This window comes from Phyllopteryx taeniolatus, chromosome 5 (assembly GCF_024500385.1).
Source record: "Phyllopteryx taeniolatus isolate TA_2022b chromosome 5, UOR_Ptae_1.2, whole genome shotgun sequence".
NCBI classification, from domain to species: domain Eukaryota; kingdom Metazoa; phylum Chordata; class Actinopteri; order Syngnathiformes; family Syngnathidae; genus Phyllopteryx; species Phyllopteryx taeniolatus.
In genome coordinates this window covers 31,257,323-31,275,361 of record NC_084506.1, presented here as the reverse complement: position 1 = coordinate 31,275,361, position 18,039 = coordinate 31,257,323, and the positions used below count along the sequence as shown (strand labels likewise).

Genomic DNA, 18,039 nt, shown 5'->3' with positions numbered 1-18,039 from the left:
ATGGTGGTAGACTTTGCAAAAGGATGCAAATGGCTGTAGTGAACACTTTTTTTCAGAAGAGGCGGGAACATAGGGTGACCTACAAGAGCGGAGGTAGAAGCACCCAGGTGGATTACATCTTGTGCAGACAATGTAATCTGAAGGAGGTTACTGACTGTAAGGTAGGGGTAGGGGAGAGTGTGGCTGGACAGCATAGGATGGTGGTGTGTAAGATGACTCTGGTGGTGGGGAGGAAGATTAGGAAGACAAAGGCAGAGCAGAGAACCATGTGGTGGAAGCTGAGACAGGACGAGTGTTGCGCAGCTTTTCGGGAAGAGGTGAGACAGGCTCTCGGTGGACGGGAGGAGCTTCCAGAAGACTGGACCACTGCAGCCAAGGTGATCAGAGAGGCAGGCAGGAGAGTACTTGGTTTATCATCTGATAGAAAAGGAGAGAAAGAGACTTGGTGGTGGAACCTCACAGTACAGGAAAAAGAAGAAGTGGGACACTGAGAGGACCGAGGAGAGGCGAAAGGAATACATTGAGATGCGACATAGGGCAAAGGTAGAGGTGGCAAATGATGACATGTATGCCAGGTTGGACACTACAGAAGAAGAAATTGATCTATACAGGTTGGCCAGACAGAGGGATAGAGATGGGAAGGATGTGCAGCAGGTGATTAAGGAGAGAGATGGAAATGTGTTGACTGGTGCCAGTAGTGTGCTGGATAGATGGAAAGAATACTTCGAGGAGGTGATGAATGAGGAAAATGAGAGAGAAGGGAGAGTAGAAGAAGCAAGTGTGGTGAACCAGGAAGTGGCAATGATTTGGAAGGGGGAAGTTAGAAAGGCGGCGGCACGGTGGACGACTGGTTAGAGCGTCAGCCTCACAGTTCTGAGGACCCGGGTTCAATCCCCGGCCCCGCCTGTGTGGAGTTTGCATGTTCTCCCCGTGCCTGCGTGGGTTTTCTCCGGGTACTCCGGTTTCCTCCCACATCCCAAAAACATGCATGAATTGGAGACTCTAAATTGCCCGTAGGCATGACTGTGAGTGCGAATGGTTGTTTGTTCCTATGTGCCCTGCGATTGGCTGGCAACCAGTTCAGGGTGTACCCCGCCTCCTGCCCGATGACAGCTGGGATAGGCTCCAGCACGCCCGCGACCCTAGTGAGGAGAAGCGGCTCAGAAAATGGATGGATGGAAGTTAGAAAGGCATTAAAGAGGATGACAAATGGAAAAGCAGTTGGTCCTGATGACATTTCTGCGGAGGTATGGAAGCATCTAGGAGAGGTGGCTGTGGAGTTTTTGACTAGCTTGTTCAATAGAATTCTGGCGCGTGAGAAGATGCCTGAGGAATGGAGGAAAAGTGTACTGGTGCCCATTTTTAAGAACAAGGGTGATGTGCAGAGCTGTGGGAACTATAGAGGAATAAAGTTGATGAGCCACACAATGAAGTTATGGGAAAGAGTGGTGAAGAAGAAGAAGAAGAAGAAGAATCACCTTTTATTGTCATGAACATGCATGCATGCCCACGAAATTTGTTCTCTGCACATTAACTCATCACATTGAACACATACACGTTAGTGGAACACACTGGAACAGGGAGCAGCTGAAGCCCAGTCGGGGTCTTGAACCTAGGTGGTAGGTGATGATCTTAACCATTGCGCCACAGCTGCCCCCAGTGGAGGCTAGACTCAGGACAGAAGTGAGTATTTGCGAGCAACAGTATGGTTTCATGCCTAGAAAGAGTACCAAAGATGCATTATTTGCCTTGAGGATGTTGATGGAAAAGTACAGAGAAGGTCAAAAGGAGCTACATTGTGTCTTTGTAGATCTAGAGAAAGCCTATGACAGAGTACCCAGAGAGGAACTGTGGTACTGCATGCGGAAGTCTGGAGTGGCAGAGAAGTATGTTAGAATAATACAGGACATCTGCCGTGGTGAGGTGTGCTGTAGGTGTGACAGACGAATTTAAGGTGGTCATTTCTGACATGCACATATTCATCTGACTACGACCAGGAGTTTGGGGATTTGGGAACGGACTAAATCGTTTCTCGTATCCCCCTGAACACAAAATAATTTGTAATGCTAAACCAGTAAATTGGCCGACTCTCCTAATACTTTCTCAGCACCACATAACAAAGAAAAACGACATCTATACACACTGCTCATGATGACATCAACGCATTGAAATTGTCATAATTTGTAGCTTCATGGCTAATTAAACCACTTAATTTTGACCTGAATACATCAGTCAAACAGTTTGACAAAATTAGACTGTAGACCTTTTACATTTATAATTCATGGTTGTGGTTTATTAAAACAAAATAACAGTCGACTCCATTTTTTATGGGAGTTGTGACACTTGAAGCTGTCTGTTCAACAAAATAAATGGACTTGTGAGAAGTGGAGCATCCATATGTAAATGCCATTTTGTTGCACTGATCAGAGAGTTGTTATTAATAAATGCAGTAAATATCAAATGCTTAAAACCTTCCTACTTGTGCGACTGTGCTGGTTCCTGCTATATTGGACTTTGATGTAAAAATATTTCTACGCCTCAGTGACAGAGCCAAAAAGTGAGTAGAATTCCTCATTTACACTACCGTGGAGCAAAACGTCATGTTTTGTGTCTTTATGCTGCGCAGCCAACATGGAGGAGGTAACACACACAAATCAGAACAGAAGCAGAAGCACGATAAAAGTTATGACAGTCTATCACACACCACTCTTCCATAATTTGGGGGAGTAAGAGCACGCCTGCTGTTTTGCCTGGCTACTCAACAAAACCTCCATTGACCTACTTTTATTCTACCCTGATTCCTCCACCACTCGCCTCCTCACACATGCACAGACACAGCTAATAGACTTGAGACTGCATGTGCACCGGGAGCGTGAATGGCATCCTCCAATCACAAGACACATGACCCCCTTGTTGGTACCAGCTTCTGTTATATCTGTTAAGCAAAAGTCTTAACTTCATATTCCAAGCGGCAGTGTGTTCCGAGTATGAGCGTGCATTTTAGGTCAAGCGTGTTTTACATCGCTGCCCCTCGGGCCATCAACAGCCTCCCCCACCCGAAACACAATTCAATTATGGAGGGCGCAGCGAAACTAGCGTAACAGGAAACATTTACTACAGCAGCAGTAATTGTGTTTGGATCCTATTCCACAGGAAGTCATTAACATAGATTTCAAGAATATCTTGATCATCCAAGTTATGAAAGAATTTCCTCCTCGGGCTATGATAATATTTGTGTTGGTGTCAGGGGGAGGACAGACAGCAGAGCCCCCACCAAAAAGGGAGGAGACTCTGACAAAAAAAAAAAAGGAGTGTATTGAAACGAAAATGCAGTGTTCTCAAGTTTGCTCGCCTCCTGCTTGATCACTTTCTGTTGTCTTAAGTCCCACTTTATTGGGGCAACAGGAAAAACTCGTCAGCAGCACTTACGCATGTACACAGCAAGAGAACCGTGGACTAGGATTTCCTCGCATGCTGCGAAAACAGAACCACATTGCAAGCTCACGCCTCTTCCCGCAGTTCGGCATCCGCAGCCGAAAAAACACAAAATTGACACGTCACGTTGGGTGAAACCAATAAGAACCTCTGTCCATCGTGTTCGCTGTTGTCAGTAAAGATAATATCAACATTATGGACTGAGAACACTGTGGCCGAACGAAAAATATAGTCTTTAGAGAATAACTATTGTTTCACGTCCAGAAAACAATGTGAAAAAAAACAATGTGAAAGAAATATAAATGAAGGGATAAATAACCGCTAAACCTCACTTTTACCCTTATTGAAGAATCTTGATGGCGTATGAAAGACAGCGTTTTTGTACTTTGCGATGAGTTCTTTCTTAAATTCTATGGAGTTTCTCATCTTCTTTCCAGCACTTGGAACTTTATTTGGCCCCATGGCGGTTTAGTGAAGTCACACAAAAATCTGTTACAATGTTTCCAATGAACGCGCTGGGTGATGCACACGCAACAATAAAACACTCAATAAAGTTGCGCATGTGCATGGGATGCTTTGTGGGGGATTCCAGGAAATGGATGGCCGAGTCAAGCAGGCAGGCGGATGAGTCTGGTATGGAACATTTTCAACTGTACGAAAACAGAGCAGATGTACGAAAAGTCGTCGAAAACCGAATCGAAGGAAATCGAGGTCCTACGAAAACCAAGGTTCCACTGTATACGCATGCACATAAACTGTTACCCAGAGCCAGAACTTACTTTTGAGGACTCTTCACCTGCTTTTATGTATGGGTTTAAAATTTGGCATATGCAATTAGTGTAATCTTGGCTCAGGAACACCTCTGTTCACAAAGAGGCTTACGAATACAACATCCGGACAACTGTTGCTTCGGTTCACAAACTAGGCTTCTGTTTTACAAACAGTTGTGGCATTCACACGGAATGCTCAGTTGTGCTTTCTCTCACTCATCTTTCACTCAGCACATCATATATTTAACATATCGTTTTGGTTTTTTTTTTTGCTCTAAATTAGCCTTCAGTATGGCGCCCAAGAAAGTGAGAAATGCAAGTGATTGTGCTGTTCGAAAGCCCTGAAAAGGACAGAGGTTCAGCGCCATCCGGTGAGCTCTCGCCGGTTGGGCTACGTGTGGGCCACGACGTATGGCTTTTTATTGGGTTTTTTTTCTGCTGTAAATGCTCTGCTTTGCACCACAGCATGACAGAATTTCATTCGATCAGTCACTGCCGGTGCATGAAACACAGAGCGGCGAAGTGCATTTTTGTAACCCTCGCGAAAGACCGCCGGATCGCTCCGGTGGGTAGGCGGGGGCCCCGCCCAACGTGGCTAGCAACTTGGTTCTGGGGCTGGAAAGGATTTATTTTATGCATATTGCCATTCATTTTCTAAGGGGGGAAATGGCTTTGTTCATGAACAGAGTCTCCGAATGAAATTCCACCTTAATGAGATGCCACTGGTAGTAGTGCAGTAAATGTACAAAATACTGCAGAAGAAACACGCTGTGGTCCACCATTGTTGCTTTTGATACGAATTCCACATCCTAACACTTAACATTTACAGTATGCTGCATTTGAGACTGCTGGGAAATTAGAAAATTAGAAACTTGGATCGAACGTCTGTCCTCGAGTTGTCAACCAATAACAAAAAAACAGCTGATAACCAATCTGTTAGTTTTCAGTTTGATTGTTGTGAGGTTAGCTTGACAAAAACGATCTTTTTGGCAGCTTCGATTGTTACATTAAACCAAATAACTTAGCGTAGCGATGATATAGTGATATATTGTATCCATCCATCGATCCATTTTCTTTACCGCTCACCCTCACTAGGGTTGCGGACTGCTGGAGCCTATCCCAGCTATCTTCGGGCGGGAGGCAGGGTACACCCTGAACCGGTCGCCAACCAATCGCAGGGCACATAGAAACAAGCAACCATTCGCATTCACATTCACACCTACGGGCAATTTAGAGTTTTTCAATGAACCTACCATGCATGTTTTTGGGATGTAGGAGGAAACCGGAGTACCCGGAGAAAACCCACCCAGGCACGGGGAGAACATGCAAACTCCACACAGGCGGGGCCGGGATTTGAACCCCGGACCCCAGAACTGTGAGGCAGATGTGCTAACCAGTCGTCCACCGTGCCGGCGATATATTGTATGTACACACCAATTTCAACGCTGAACCAGTTGCATTATATAGTGAAGTCAAGCATAAATAATACAAATGAGTGACTGATTATGAACTCTGACCTCTAGTAGCGTCCCAATGAACTTTTCCTTCTATGCTCCTCTTAACACACATGCATGCATGACACAGACTGCCGTGTTCAGCTTTTCCATGGAAATGTAAATGCTATCGCTATCAGAAAGTTTTACTTTGTGTTCTCAAATGTTTTAATTATTAGTCTCCAAACACTCTCTCTCACTCTCTCTCTCTCTCTCTCTCTCTCTCTCTCTCTCTCTCTCTCTCTCTCTCTCTCTCTCTCTCTCTCTCTCTCTCTCTCTCTCTCTCTCTCTATATATATATATATATATATCTATATCTATCTATATATATATATATATATATATAAATAAATACAAACATAGACAACATTTGTGAAAATTTCTTTTAAGGTAATATTTGAATGGCGGCACGGTGGACGACGAAGGAGCACATCCGCCTCACAGTTCTGGGAAGTCGGGTTCAAATCTGGCCTCGCCTGTGTGGAGTTTGCATGTTCTCCCCGTGCCTGCTTGGCTTTTCTCTGCATATTTGAAGTACTCTAAACATTTGAGTATTTGTTGCAGCCCTAGTTGCATGACTTTAAATTGATTTAAGTCCACACTAATGTGATAAAGGTTGAGTCAATGTTGACTCGTCGTGGATGACATCATTGATCATTTTTCAGTCAAGTACAATAATCTTTAAAAAATAATTGCAGAAGGAGGGAGTGCTTTGCGATAATCTATACGACAATGCACAGCTCAGACACCGCACAGCTCATACACCGAATCGACATAAAACAAACGAGCATAGACGTGGGCTGGGTGATGCATGATGGTATTTCCAGCCAGAGAAAAAAAAATTCTCTCGCACTGTGTGCTTGCTGCTCGGACAGCCAGGTGACATTTTCACAATTTGGCCAAATGGGGAAACCTGTCCTCGTTCCGGGCCTAGCACAGGAGGGGTTCTGCATGGTGGGAATTTGCGGCGTTTGCAAATAATCACGGACTTCTTCATGTGCGGTGGGATATTTCCACTCTCCTTCCACTTTGATAGTGCGGGCTTGAAAAATTGTTGAAAATCCTGCTGGAGCCTGGTTTCCCCCCCCCTTCCCTGGTTCTCCTTCACTTACCAAAGCTGCACGTTCAAAAATAGAAGACAATTTAAATCAATTAAGGTGACACACTAATTTCATGCAGTGCACGCATCTGTCTCCTCAAGCCAAAAACGTGATTAGCAACTAGTCGACGTCACGCTCTACACGTAAATGTGGTGTACTAAAGTCGACATGTCGACTACTCTGTACAACACATACTAGGTAGTAGAAGTAATATCATATAGTACTAGGTGTTATCTGGTTTTGCCAATAGAAAAGTGTCAGTAGTGAGAAAACCAGTAGGATATAAACAAACAAGCAAAGCCAAACTGTTTCTGATCTGTTTTCAGTTAAGCATACGACCACAACATGTCGCCAGAAGAGTAACACAGGCTATCAAGGCAGGCTCGAGAGGAAGACGGCACTTGGAAATTCCTCATTGCTTTATTTATTTTATAAGTAAACTGTTTTTAGACAGAAACTATCAATCTGAAGTGCTTTGAAAAAAAGGTCCGTGAGAGAAGAAAACAAAAGTCATCCGCATTATTCTTCAGCACTAACATAAATATCAGGGCAACAAAGTGCAGATATCCTACTGCTACATTTAAACATCCTGACTTTATTAAAGACCTCTTTTTCTACTGAGAGGAAGCACACACAGACACACACACACACACACACACACAGGTTTGACACTCACCATGTGCTAGTCCCATCGTAGCCGCCCGATGGGCGTCTGAGCCCCTGCGTGAGCGAGGCGATGACTAGCGTGGGTCACTATGGGCTTGTTTACACATTACAGACCACACAGACAAGAGACGGTTATGACGGCATGTGTCGACCATGTGTGTCTCAATTATAGGCAGGTCGTGACTGGTCAACCGCCGCCTGAGGTGAGAGGCCCCGGGCTCGCGGGGATGGTGCGTCCATCAGGGCTAGTTGGAAGGAAATTTCATTCATCATCTCAACTAGATTGCGAGTCAAAATGTGGCACGTGATGACTGTGCAGACCAGGACGATGACGCTGCTTGTTCCATGAAACTCTGGTTTAGTTTAGCTTACATCTCATTGTGAGTAAAATGCTTTACTTGCAATAACTGCATCAATCAATGAATTGATTCATTCAGGGCTGTTTTGATCACTCGGTTAATCACATATCCTAATATGCATTCCATAATAATAATAATATTATTGTTATTATTACTGTATGTATGTATATAAGTATTGACAGATATGAGCTAATTACAGAATTGTATGGGTAGCGACCACAGGTTTGAGCACTTTCAATATATGACTGTATTCCAGCGGTGTCAAAACAAATTTTGGTCACGGGCCACATCGTAGTTATGACTTCCCTCGGAGGGACGCTACAACTGTGAACTCATAAATGAAAGATTAAGTCATATACTGTAATTACATACAGTATACACAACACATTGATGAATAACCAGTTTTGAAATCAGAAGCCAATAAAAAACATGTTTTTAGACTATTACATTTCTTTTCAAAGTGGGATTGGCAACAATGCTTGCAAATATCTCAATGGTAGGACACCAGAAAACAATGAGCAATTTTGATTTGCTTTCGCGGGCCACATAAAATGATGTGGAGAGCCGGATCTGGCCCCCGGGCCACCAGTTGGACACCAGTGCTGTATTCCTTAAGAGATTCTTGGGAATTTTCCAATATTGTTGCTGCTAAAAACAAGATGTGTGAATTATCAGCCATGCATTCACCTGCTTAACATCAACACATAAATGCTCGTCAATACAACCAAAGTCATTTTGAACCATAACACAAAACTGCAGCAGTTGGACCAAATCAAATGTGAAGTTTGCAGTTTAAAAAAAAAAATATATATATATATATATAAACTTTTTGTCTTATATGTTAAAACTGGCTGTATGACCTGACAGTACACAATTATTAAAATGGTCTATTGATAAATCATTACTCTCTGGCCCCATTTTATGCCTGTGGTTTACTTTTATTATTATTTTTAAACTCGTCCCGCCACAACAGGAAACAACAGATCGAAGATGTAGAGACGGAAGGCGTGACGGAGGCGATGTCAATCATTTGCGTGCACACACACACACACACACACACACACACGGTCGGTACGGCCAGCGGCCTCGCTCAAACTGTTTTAATCTGGTCGGATTATTGACCTCCGGTTAGTAACCAAAGTTAAAAAGAAGGAATTGGACAGCTTTCGAGACAAAACAAGGGTAAACATACAGTGATGTCCTACGCAGACGGCTGCATCGCTGTCCTTGGAAAACGCACGGCTAACGTCGCTGTTCTCACCAGGTCAGATTATTATTGTACATTCCAAAAACGACATCAAACCACTAGCAATGACTTAAGATCGGCACATACGTACAATGCATGCCTTGTGCACGCTCACGTTAGTGAGGGCCGTGGCTTTTGTTAGGGACGTTACGGCGGTGGGGAGGGAGCTGTGAAGTGAGGCGACATTCAAATCTTGCCAGCAGTTTAAAAACTGCAAACTACACTTTTAATGCTGCGAAAATCTCAATCATTCAAATCTCAATCATTCGCGACCCGAGTGAGCATAAGCGGTATAGAAAATGGATGGAGGGATGGAGGGATGGATATGTATCTAAATTTCAAAATGCAATATCAAAAATGCAGATGATGAGCTTCTCTGTGTGTGTGTGTGCGCGTCCGTATGTGTGACCACTAAGAAAAACAAACAGGACCACTAAAGCACTAACTAGTGCAGTTAGGCCACCTCTAAGTGGGCTGACCCACAGCCGCGCAGTCACACACTCGCATACGCTTTCACTCTCTCTCACACACACACACACACACACACACGCGCACAGCTTTGATCACACTTTTCAAAACTCCCCCATTCAAACACTCAGCACAGTCACTGATGTTGCATAAACAGGAGCTGATGAGAGCGTGCATGGGGCAGCACGTGTACGGCGGTCATTCCTCTACTTTGAGGACAGAACGCTTCAATAGTGTGGGGACATGGGAGTTGGAAAGTTATAAATACATGTGACCTTTTTAGTGGACTAATTAGTTTTTAACTAGCAGACTAAAAGATGAGGGAAATCATCCTCATCTTCCTTTTTTTTTCTGTCACCACTGGAAAGCACTGCTTCAAAAATGCAATGACAAAAAAAGTACTAAACTGTAAACTGACGTCGTTCTCCCCTCTTCTCGAAAATAAGACAGCCATGTTAGGTTAGCACATTTTAATCATGTGCAACCAATGTACGTTCGAATTAAGTCAAAAGAATGTTTTTTTTCTTCAACGTAGTATTAGTGCAACAAATGACACAAAAGTTGCACGACAGCTTAAAAATCTATCTATCTCATCAACACAAATGAACGAGCATCACCTTGATTGAAGCGGTGCAGAATGTACTTTGTGGCAAATCAGGGTTTAACTGATCAAGTTGATGGAAGATCAAATGTATATTAAGGTCTCCAATGCTAACAATAGGCCAATATAGCATTATTATGTGAACCTATCCTGGAAAAGGCTAAACGCGACTATAGGATGTGAATATAGCAATAATAAATAACATCATCATCTGCACCGTCCTAGCAGGGCACTGAACAGGGTAAAAGAATGAAAGCGGCCTCGGGTCAGCAGGGTGAGGGTGAGGGTGAGTGCGAGGGTGTCTGTGTGTGTGTGTGTGTGTGTGTGTGGAGGGGGTGGGGGGGGGGTCCTACCTGGTCCCTCTGGATGCATGGCAGAGAGGTCCTGCGATGTGACTTGCTGTTGGACTGACTGTGTGCCATGTCTGTGGATATCACCGAACTGGACCTCCTGCGTCTTTTAAATGCGGGGACGTCTTCCTTGGCTCCAGTCACGAGGGTGCAGCCCTCCTCCAGTGTCCCTTGGCCGGCGAGGAGTCTGTCAGCATACCTCGCCAGCAGGATGCCCACGACTCCCAGCAGGTACGCCACGTACGGCCTCCAAGCCGAGCGAACCTTGTGCAGCGAGAAGAGGGAGACGGCGCGCACGATGCTGACGACCGCGACCACCGACGTGCCCCGGTCCGGGCGCGCTACCATCAGTGCGCCGCCGGCCACGCACGCCAACACCAGCGCGGCCGCTACTTCGTGCGGGCCGCCCAGGAGGCTCCACGCCGCCGCCTCGGCCAGGTGGAACACGGTGAGGAGCGAGAGGGCGGTGCGGAGCAGCACGCCGCAGCGGATTAGGTAGACGCCGAGCCAGAAGAAGGCGCACAGGAGGCTGAAGAAGGGCGAGAGCGCAGCCCAGCAAGCGAGCAGCAGTTCCGCCAGGCAGCCCGCGAGCGACTGAGGGCGAGCGCACGACTGCTGCTGCGGGAGTGCGCACGGCTCACAGCTCCAGTGTGCAGCGCACCTCAGCAGCACGGCCAGCGCGAGCGCACACGCCGCGCGGCCCACTCCGCCGCAAGTCCACGCACGGGCCCGCGCGAGCCTCACCCACCACGACGACGCGCGGCGCGGGTCGCGGCTCAGTGGGACGACACGTGTTTGCGCGTAACCGTTGCGGCCTGGCGCGCCACAGCCTTTTTCTGCGGCGCGCGTCCGCTCCAGATGTGCACGCATGGTCACAGTAGACAGGAACGAGCCTGTGGAGCATCTACGGCGCTGTGCTCACGGGACAACAAGCGCACTTTATTGCAGGCGTGAGGAGGGCGAGGACGGTCCCCTTTTACGCACTGGACGCCACATTCTCCGTTATTGTCTTGCAGACGTTGACGAGATCCAGTCGCGTGCATTTAAAGTCTGTATCCCGCGTGTCATCGCTGCGCAACTGCGCGCAAACAATACAAAAGTCCCACACTACCGACTCGTGGATCCTCCCGTGACTTTTCCGGCATAAAAGCGGCCAAGCGAGTGTCCGTCAGGTCGCGTCGGGGTTCAGAAAAGTCCGCTTATCGGCAGCTCTCCCGAGCAAAGCCGTGAGCTCATTTCGCACCCCATCGAGGCACCGCCGTCAAAAGCCCCTCAAATCCTCAACAGCGTGCCTCAGCCAGCCAAGCAGGCGTTGTCTTCGGTATCTCACTAATGTAACCATTGTATAGGGCAAAGCAAAAAAAATAAAAAAAATAAAAAAATAAAATAAAAACACACACACACACACACACACTTACCACCAATGAACCCGCGTGATCTTGATTACAGTGATGCATATAGCGTCATTAAGTGAACATAACCTCGAAAGAAAATGTTAATTTCCCATTTCCTGACAAGTAACTCATGCTGTACAATGTAAAAAAAATAAATAATAAAAAGTCTAAAAAGAGATGTGAAAGTAGTTTTTTAAAAAAATAGGACGGGAATATTGCAACAATAACATTAAAACGTCAACAGCAGTGCAATAACAAATAAATCTGCACCAATTTTCATAAAAGTCACCCTAAAACGTCACAAGGAAAGTCGACAAGAGTGGGTCATTGTGAGCGTGTACTACAAGCTTTGCAAAAATAAACAAAAGTGAACCTGACGATACCTACCCATGGCCGACAGGGGCAAATGCGCTGCAAACGGCCATATGTTGTAAATGCAGGAGTGACACAAAACAGAAAAACACACAAGCACAGAAAACAACAGCAAAAGAAAAATGCAGCAAGATGAAAAAGCTGGAATCACCAAAAAAAAAAAAAAAAAAAAAAAACTGCAAAAGAAAAACGCTGAAAGATAAAAATGCTGCAATCGCAGAAAAAAGACACACAAATCGTAAAACAACCGCAAGAGAGAAACGCTATGAACACACACATAAAAAAAACACAAATCCCCAAAACAACTGCGAGAGAAATGTTGCACGTTTACGCGACACAATTGAAGTATGCCAGGCCACTAGGGGGCGCGACCTCCGGGACGGACCAGTCCTGTGAGCCCAAGGGGTGCCTGTCATAGATACTATATATAGGCCAGCGTCTTGACGCAACCAGATTAACAACGTGCTGACGTGGGGTTCCATGTTGGGGAGGTCATTCCCATCGAAGGCAATCGTGATGGGCACGGCAGTTCTTGCGAATCAGTTCATTAAAAAGATTCGTTCACCGAATCCTTCTGTTCTTTTTCACAAATTCATTCAAGTGCTTCCTCATTCAGTTCATGATCCATCCCTGAGGTTCACGGTCAATCAACACGTTGTTGTTGTCATGTATTGTAAACTAGGAAAGGCGTGGAGATTATTTAAAAAATGATCACCTACCTATGTCTCTCTCAGAAAGCTCTCGAACACCCGGCTTCGGTTGTGAGTCGCGAACATGCTTGAAGCGGGCTCAGATACCGACCAGCCTTCCGCGTCCCCTGACGTCCAGCTAGGCTCTCGCCAGCCGGCCTGACTTTTCTGCATTCCACCGCCAGCCGGGCTTCCTGCTCGCCTTACTGTTATTGTCGTCTGATTAGTGGAAAGCGTCTTGAGAAGCGCTATATAAATTTAATGTATTATTATAATTATTATGAAATAAAAAGCTTTAATAATCGCATTAGAGACACAGAGGGAATGATATGTATGTGTACGTATATACATTTAATATGAATTTACATTTATCTTAAATACGTGTGCTTGACTGACTCAAACATTAGCCGTTAGCTTGAAGCTGCTAGTGAAAGCTATCCCCGCGAGGACGTCAGGACTTGCGGTTAAAATCGCTCATGAGTTCGTTCACTGCGTAGTGCGTAGTACGTTTCCTTGCGCAAACGAATCACTCATCGTACTAGTAAATCGCTCCTTAGCGGATCACAAACGAAGAAGTTCAACGAACGAATCACTCGTCAGTTCTTCAGTTCCTCACTACACCAGTTTACTGAATGAATCGCTCAGTTCACTTACGTCCGTCCCCTAAACGAATCACTCGTCAGTTCTTCAGTTCCTCACTACACCGATTCACTAAACAAATCACTCTTCCGTTCCGTTCGCCGAAGATTCAGAAGTGAGTGACAGAACGCTTCAACAGTTCCGTTTCCGCTCCCAGCCGACTCGCTCGCCTCACGGCGGCCAAGCTAAAAGAACGAATCATTTCATAAACTGATTCGGTTCAGTTCGTTCACTAATAAGATTCGTTCTTCTGAACGAAACGTTCGCGAACGTAACAACACGAGAAGGCAATGCATGGACAATGTAATTAGACGTAACTTGCGCATTTCTCACTCGATTTTCATGACTATTCCTGTTTTGTCAATGTCAAATCATATACTATCAATACAAACATTTAATAAAAAGCAAAAATAATAATAATAATAATATGTGAAACGGACTCCCAGTTCCCGTGTCGTAATTGTACACCGTTCAACCGTAGCGGCACAATGCACTGATGACTTTGATCTTAGTTTAGCAACACCGTAGGCATGGAGCTCAAAATGGGCATGTCGTAGCTACCTATACAAACCTGCGGTAACTCTGGTCTCACCGGACTGGGCCATCCCGGAGGTCACACTCCCTAGTGGCCTGAAATTGTGTGGCGTGAAATTGCAAGATTTCCCTCCCAGTTTGGGAATTTGTGTGTTTTGTTGTGTTTGCAGTATTTTTCTTTGGCAGTTTTCTGTGATTGCAGCATTTTTTATCTTGCAGCGTTTTTTTTTTTTTGCAGTTGTTTTATGTGCTTGTGTGTTGTTCAAGGCAGCACTTCGGATGACTGGTTAGCACGTCTGCCTCACAGTTCTGAGGACCCGGGTTCAAATCCAGCCTCGCCTGTGTGGAGTTTGCATGTTCTCCCTGCGCCTGAGTGGGTGTTCTCCGGGTACTCCGGTTTCCTCCCACATCCCCAAAACGTGCATGGTAGGTTTAGTGAAAATTTGGGTGAATTGCTGATAGGTGTGAAGGGTTGTTTGTTTATACGTGCTCTGCGATTTGCTGGCAACCAGTTCAGGGTCTGCCCCGCCTCTCGCTCAGAGTCATCTGGGATAGGCTCCAGCACGCCCACGGCCCTCGTGAGGATAAGCGGTTCAGAAAATGGATGGGTGTGTTTTTCATGTTGCGTCATTTCTGCTATGCAGCATATGGCCAAATGTTGTACATTTAACAATTCTAAAATGGAACGTAGTGAGACGTGCCAGAAGATGAGTGCAAAGGGTAAACAACTGTCTGGACTTCTCAGTACAATATAGCTGAAGTGAGAATTAGGTGATATCAATAATAAAATACACCATTTCATTTATAAGACATTGTCATAAGTTGTTCTATAGTGCATGAAGTAGTGTAGTACATTGTATAGCTCAGATTTCCTTTAGTTTCTCAACTTTAATTGTGTGTCTTTTATAAATTATGAATTTGAATTTATGTACTACAAAGTCAGCTGTGTTTATGTGAAGACTTCCACTTAGTTCCACCACTGTTACTTACTGCAAAACTATATATATATATATATATATATATATATATATATATATATATATATATATATATATATATATATATATATATATATATATATATATATATATATATAGGCAGCACGGTGGACGACTGGTTAGAGCGTCTGCCTCACAGTTCTGAGGACCGGGGTTCAATCCCCGGCCCCGCCTGTGTGGAGTTTGCATGTTCTCCCCGTGCCAACGTGGGTTTTCTCCGGGCACTCCGGTTTCCTCCCAAATCCCGAAAACATGCATGCTAGGTTAATTGAAGACTCTAAATTGCCCGTAGGTGTGAATGTGAGTGTGAGTGTGAATGGTTGTTTGTTTGTATGTGCCCTGCGATTGGCTGGCAACCGGTTCAGGGTGTACCCCGCCTCCTGGCTGATGTTAGCTGGATTAGGCTCCAGCACGCCCGCGACCCTAGTGAGGAAAAGCGGCTCAGAAAATGGATGGATGGATGGATATATATGTATAAAACCTTTTCTACATACACAAAAGGCCATTTCCCTCAAATATTGTTCACAAATCTGTCTAAATCTGTATTAGTGAGCATTTCTCCTTTGTGCAGATAATCCATCCCACCTCACAGGTGTGGCATATGAAGATGCTGATTAGACAGCATGATTATTGCACAGGTGTGCCTTAGGCTGGCCACAATAAAAGGCCTCTCTGAAATGTGCAGTTTTTCTTTATTGTGGGGATCTGGGGGGTAAAACCAGTCAGTATCTGGTGTGACCACCGTTTGCCTCACGCAGTGCATCAAATCTCCTTCGCATAGAGTTGATCAGGTTGTTGATTGCGGCCTGTGGAATGTTGGTCCATTCCTCTTCAATGGCTGTGCGAAGTTGCTGGATATTGGCAGGAACCGAAACACGCTGTTGTATACGCCGATCCAGAGCATCCCAAACATGCTCAATGGGTGTTTGCTGGCCATGCAAGAACTGGGATGTTTTCAGCTTCCAGGAATTGTGTACACATCCTTGCAACATGGCACCGCGCATTATCATGCTGCAACATGAGGTGATGGCCGTGGATGAATGGCACAACAATGGGCTTCAGGATCTCGTCACGGTATCTCTGTGCCTTCAAAATGCCATCAATAAAATGCACCTGTGTTCGTTGCCCATAACATACGCCCGCCCATACCATAACGCCACCGCCACCGTGGGCCACAACGTTGACACCAGCAAACCGCTCACCCACACGACGCCACACACACTGTCTGCCATCTGCCCTGAACAGTGAAAACCGGGATTCATCCGTGAAGAGAACACCTCTCCAACGTGCCAGACGCCATCGGAGGTGAGTATTCGGCCAATCAAGTCGGTTACAACGACAAACTGCAGTCAGGTCGAGACCCCGATGAGGACAACGAGCATGCATAATGTGTGTGTGTGTGTGTGTGTATTCATTCATTTATCTTCCGTTCCTCTTATCCTCAGTCGCGGGGATGCTGGAGCCTATCCCAGCTAACTTCGGGCGAGAGGCGGGGGACACCCTGAACTGGTCGCCAGCCAATCACACATATGTATATATATATATATATATATATATATATATATATATATATATATATATATATATATATATATTTATATATATATATATATATATATATATATATTTATATATATATATATATATATATATATATATATATATATATATATATATATATATATATATATATATATATATGTGTGTCTCTAATTGGTATTCCACAACCACTCTCAGGGCTCAGAAGTGCCGCAAACTGCTGTAGTGTGTCATTAATTTCACGTTTGCGTGTAAAAGATACAGATGACAAAAAAAAGGGATTTTTGAAGTGCTTCGACGTGAAGAGATTCACGTACGAGCGAAAGTGGCTGATGATGTCACGAGCGCCCTGATCTGGCATGCAAAGCGGAAAGTGCTGAAACTGTCACAAGCCCCTGAGCTTGACTTAATGCCCCCCCACTCCACTGGGTCATTGAAATATTCATCTCACTTCCAGTGTTACCCATGATGCATTTTGTCACAGTGGCCGGTTTCCATCAATGTTTCAGCTTGCGGGTCACACGAGTTCAGTGTTCATGCAGTGCCATGCACACACGTGGATTCGAACACATACTCCCATAATGCACTGCCGGCCCCTTGCCTGCTCATACAGTATACTCATGGAAAATTGTGAATTGGCTGGCGACCAGTCCATGGTGTACTTCTCTCCTCTTGCCAAAAGTGCTATAGGAAATGCACGTAAATCAAGGCAATTGTTGGACAATGCTTTCTTGAGAGAAACCACATGGTGTACAAGGCTTAATAGCTGTGACAATGTTGAATTTAGAAATGTCACTTCTGAGGCAGATGCTCAGCAACATGGGAGTTGTGTATATTCCATGTCAGTTGTGAATAGTCAGAAGCAGGGGAGAGGAAGATCTGCTAACAGGAGGTCTTGATCCTGTCCATCAACTCAATGCCACACAGCCTCCTCAATGCAGCGGACAGCTGCTGGCTCACATGCGAACAGCAGTTTTTCTTCCACCTATTGCTTTTGTTTTTTTTTACGAATAAGTGGGAGTTGGGAACAATTCTTCCTACTGGCGTATTTCATGATGACTGAAACAGAAACAAACTGATGATAAGAGCAATAAACAAAGATAACGTTAGAGAAAAGAGTACATGTGTAGAAACTGAATGTTCACATGGTGACGCTTGGACCCTTGCAGTGGGAAATTCATCATAAGAACACTGACAGGTCTTACTGTGTTTGTGTGTGTGTGTGTGTGTGTGTGTGTGTGCGTGCGTGTTTCTTTTTCTTTTTTTGCTTTTTCTTCTTCCAAAGCTAGATCATTATCCTCCAAAACAAGTGGTTTGGTTAAATATTCGGACATACTGTATTATGGAAAATGGACTTTTTAATGGCTTGTACACAAATAGTTGAAT

At 44.9% G+C, this 18,039-nt stretch overlaps 1 protein-coding gene across 5 annotated transcripts in view; it reads right to left on the bottom strand.

Moving 5' to 3' along the window:
* Positions 1-12,285, bottom strand: part of LOC133478623 (cGMP-inhibited 3',5'-cyclic phosphodiesterase 3A-like) — an 85,633-nt gene extending 73,348 nt beyond the window's left edge. For 2 of the 5 annotated variants that reach the window (XM_061774890.1, XM_061774893.1), the window contains exons 1-2: positions 12,270-12,284; positions 10,492-11,817 (exon numbers count right to left, since the gene is read on the bottom strand). In XM_061774890.1, coding sequence (XP_061630874.1) covers positions 10,492-11,358 — 867 coding nt within the window. In that variant the 5' untranslated portion in view covers positions 11,359-11,817; positions 12,270-12,284. Of the gene's footprint in view, positions 1-10,491; positions 12,041-12,269 lie in introns of those variants that run through there. The other 3 variants (XM_061774892.1, XM_061774891.1, XM_061774894.1) reach the window with 3 other exon arrangements.
* Positions 12,286-18,039: the final 5,754 nt, after the last annotated feature.